This window comes from Oratosquilla oratoria, chromosome 7 (genome assembly GCF_046742065.1).
Source record: "Oratosquilla oratoria isolate Oo_2021 chromosome 7, ASM4674206v1, whole genome shotgun sequence".
NCBI lineage: Eukaryota > Metazoa > Arthropoda > Malacostraca > Stomatopoda > Squillidae > Oratosquilla > Oratosquilla oratoria.
Window position 1 is genome coordinate 76,540,760 of NC_134783.1, and position 4,024 is coordinate 76,544,783.

At 34.6% G+C, this 4,024-nt stretch overlaps 1 protein-coding gene across 1 annotated transcript; it reads right to left on the reverse strand.

Moving 5' to 3' along the window:
* Window positions 1-2,587: 2,587 nt before the first annotated feature.
* Window positions 2,588-3,163, reverse strand: LOC143026863 (uncharacterized). The gene has a single exon (XM_076187645.1). The coding sequence runs from the start codon at window positions 3,161-3,163 to the stop codon at window positions 2,588-2,590; it is 576 nt and encodes a 191-aa protein (XP_076043760.1).
* Between the last annotated feature and the right edge of the window lie 861 nt (window positions 3,164-4,024).

Consider the following 4,024-nt stretch of genomic DNA (forward strand, 5'->3'; position numbering starts at 1 on the left):
ACATCTCATCGACCAAGAGAAGCAAAGGGAGTAAGACAGCGTACGAACATCAGAAGCCTCGTAACGCCAGCCAGGGAGGAGTCTGGCACATGTCAAATCAGCAAAGAACAGATCAGCGTAAATAGGCGGGGTATAATATCACTTTCCCTCAAACAAATCGCGACAGAAAATAATTTGGAGGCAGTTGGTTAGACATGCACTGGAGTTAATCGTACTCAAAATAGGCTAAATTCGTTCCGGGCAAAATGAACTAATTTGCATAATTTTAAGATGGCGGCTTTTAGCTCTTAAAAAAAGCAATACCTCATCAATAGTCTACCAGAATGTCTATACTAGTGTTATTAACAGATAGGAAAGTGGTACTTTGAAATAGAAATTATATCCTGTCATCATCGTATGACGTCATGGTGACGTCATAATTACTCATGACATCATTATGATGTTATGATCCTCCGAATATGTCATAATATATATAGAATCCAAAATTGAACCCTAGTTCAACTGCGTATTGGAACAAAGCTTGCGAAAAACTAGAAGTTAGATTTGTATTAGAAAAAAAATGAGAATTTATTCCTCTAAAGACGCCAAACTATTGCTCAGGTTGAACATTATATTCATACACATGAGCCTGAATGTACGAACAATCCAGTTTGAAAATCATTCCAGATGATCAACTTTCATTCGGTTCCACTCAGTCCTCAGATCTGTCAATTCAGCCTCATCTTCGTCAAATATTGCTGGGCGTGGCAAATTAGAACAAGATTCTTCATTGCAATGACAAGAAACAGTACAATTCAGCCCACACCGTCGACAAGAACACTTCTTGGATGCACAGTCCCTTTTGCATGTGCACCAAAAAACTTTTGAAATATGTTGAGGAGCCACTGCTGCATTATCATTATTATATTATATTTTATTTTATTTTATTTTATTTTATTTTATACATATATATATATATATATATATATATATATATATATATATATTTATTTATTTGTTTGCTTGTTTACTTATCTATCTATTCATTTATTTTTATTTATTTGTTTATTTATTTATTTATTTATTTATTTATTTATCTATTTATTTATCTATTGGTTGATTGATGGATTGATTTATCTATCTATATATCTATCTATCTATCTATCTATCTATCTACCTATTTATTTATCTATTTATTTATTTATTTATTTATTTATTTATTTATTTGCTTATCTATTTATTTATTTATTTATTTATTTATTTATTTATTTATTTATTTATTTATTCATTTATTCATTTATTTATTTTATTGTATTTATTTTTTATTTTTTTATTTTATTTTATTTTTATTTATTTATTTATTTATTTATTTATTTATTTATTTATTTATTTATTTATTTATTTATTTATTTATTTATTTATTTGTTTGTTTGTTTGTTTGTTTGTTTGTTTGTTTGTTTATTTATTTATTTATTTATTTATTTATTTATTTATTTATTTATTTATTTATTTATTTATTTATTTATTTATTTATTTATTTATTTATTTATTTCAAGAGCGTCGTTTTGCTTTTCCCATATCACTGTCAGTGAGATCGAGGTCATTTCAGTCGCCAGTTCACATACGAACTTAAAGAAATAGTCTCGAGGAATGGTACATTGCAGCATCCGATGTTGGTTGCAGTTCATCGTCAATGGCTGTGGAGCCGGTCTCCACTTTCTCTTTGAATCGTCTCACTCTTTAATTCATTCAGAGATTCTCCCTCTTTTCCTCAATATAGATTAACCAGAACTCTTTCACCGACTTTAATAACATCTCCATTAGATGGCATGTTGTTGGCACAGAAGACGCGTGATTATTCTATGAAAAACCGTCTGTCGACGTTTTTCAATTTTGCTACTTTACCGATGCCAAATAATCTAGACGTTGTATTACACACAGCAATGTCATGAATGAATGGTAAAATAGAGCAAATTTCTCCACCCAGTTTACTACACAACTGACCAATGTCCCACATGTTATGTTTCGCTGATTAAAAAACAACCGTTCTTGTAACATTTTCAGACGATCCGCGTGATGACATAACATAACAAGCAAATCCGTGTCCTCACTAACAACACACGTTACATCAGTAGATGCTAGCTGTAAACCTGTCTCTACTATTAGGAAATCTGCATCACCAGTTGCTTGCTTCATGCCTATCCTATTAGATACAAAGTGCTCCTTCACAAGACCAATGAAGTTATTTTTGTTGATTGGATTGCTAAGGAAACTCTCCTTTTTGGTGTCTAGCAGTTTCTTTCCAGTAAAACCACTGACTTTAGCACCGATAAACCTCTTTGTTTGTCGCTGATGAGTGCTGTCTTTTGTACAAGGTCCAGATAGATAACCATCAAAGACAACGGTCAGACCATTTTTTTTTCTTATTACAAGGTCTACATATTGAGCGCATATTGTGTCAAATGAGGTAACTTTTTTCCCATGGAATTCATTGGGACAACGAACCTCCCTCATACATTGTGAATTTTTACACGATGTTCATTATACTTCCGATTAGGGACTGATACATCTGTCCAATAGCATCAGCTAGTTGAGACTTCGTGGCCTCTCACATCATCCCGTATTCATCAAACAATGAGGTTGGATGAGGAGAAAGTTCAAATTGCAGAAGCTGATCGACATCAGATTCATCTGCCTGTGCAATGCCAGTGGCCAGTAATCGCTGGAACAGTTGCTGTGGATCGATGTTGACTCTTTCGCCATCAATGTTGAGTTGTTGTGCATGACCTAACAAAACCGCTGTGTCCTTCTTAGAGAAGGAATAATCTAATACATTTTTGCCATACAATTTCTCCAAGATCTTCTCACCAACAGCTTTAGTTCGATTAACATTGGCAGAAGAATCAGCAGTTATGCCAATGACAATGCTTCGCAGATCTGCAGAATGCTCAAATGGATTATTCTCAATCAGGAAATCAAGAACAATTGCACCGCCCTTGTTGTCTTGTTTAACTCTTGCAGATGCTAACTCCTTATGTTGTTCACTAGTGGTAAAAGTCTGATTTGTGAGTTCTTGCATTGATTCATTGAAAGTTGCACTCGCAGGTAAAAATAAGAGCCACTTGCTCCGCTGCTTCTCATTCATAACTCCTCTTCCCTGTACAAGACCCCTAGTTACTTGCATAGTTTTCATGAGTGTTTGTTCAATGACATCTTTTACCAGACCATCATTTTACCATTTATTTACACCATATATTTTTCAACAATATAGATTTATTCATAACTTCATTTTCGTATTTGTTTATACTTACATTGCTATGTTATATAATTACACATTTAGTTCTTATGTGCTTAATATAAGACCCATTTCATGTGAATCCTTCTCTTTCAAACTTTTCTACTATGAATACATGCCTTGTGACATCATAAAAATGTCATAAGTGTGTTACGACATCCCTAGGATGTCATGAGAGGATAGCTGGGTACTTTTTATATATGGAGCACCACTTTCCTGGCTGTTGGTAATACGTTCGTGGGTCTTATGATGAACAGTTTATGCGAATCTCCGTTTCACGAGAGCCTATAGCCTCCATTTTGAAATTATGCAAATTAGAGTATTTTGCCTTGGCAGATTTTGGCCTATTTTAAATATGATTAACATCTATGCGTGTCTACCCAAGTACCATTAAGAAACTTTCTGTTGCAATTTGTTTGAGGTTGCCCGATTTTCGGATTAGCAGTGCCCGCTTAAAAAAGAGAGAGACCGAGAAGAACCTGCGGTAATTGAGGGAACTGCTGCGGCAATGAAGCAGGCGGGAGCCGGGAACGAAACGGCGTGGATAGGGAGGATGGTAAAGTAAAGGAGGGATAGAGACGGCGGTGGCGATCGGTGAAGCTGGGACAGATAGGGACTGAGGCGTGGACAGAATTAATGGAATGTGAATTGGTGAAGGTGGACATCAATTGGTGAAATAAATTGAGGAGAGATTGTATTGAGGGCTGAAGGCTGGAGTAACGTATCATGTGTACGTATATATGTGAGCCA

Excerpts from the sequence above, each read along its gene's own strand:
- LOC143026863 (XM_076187645.1), bottom strand. The coding sequence starts at position 3,163 with ATGCAAGTAACTAGGGGTCTTGTACAGGGAAGAGGAGTTATGAATGAG.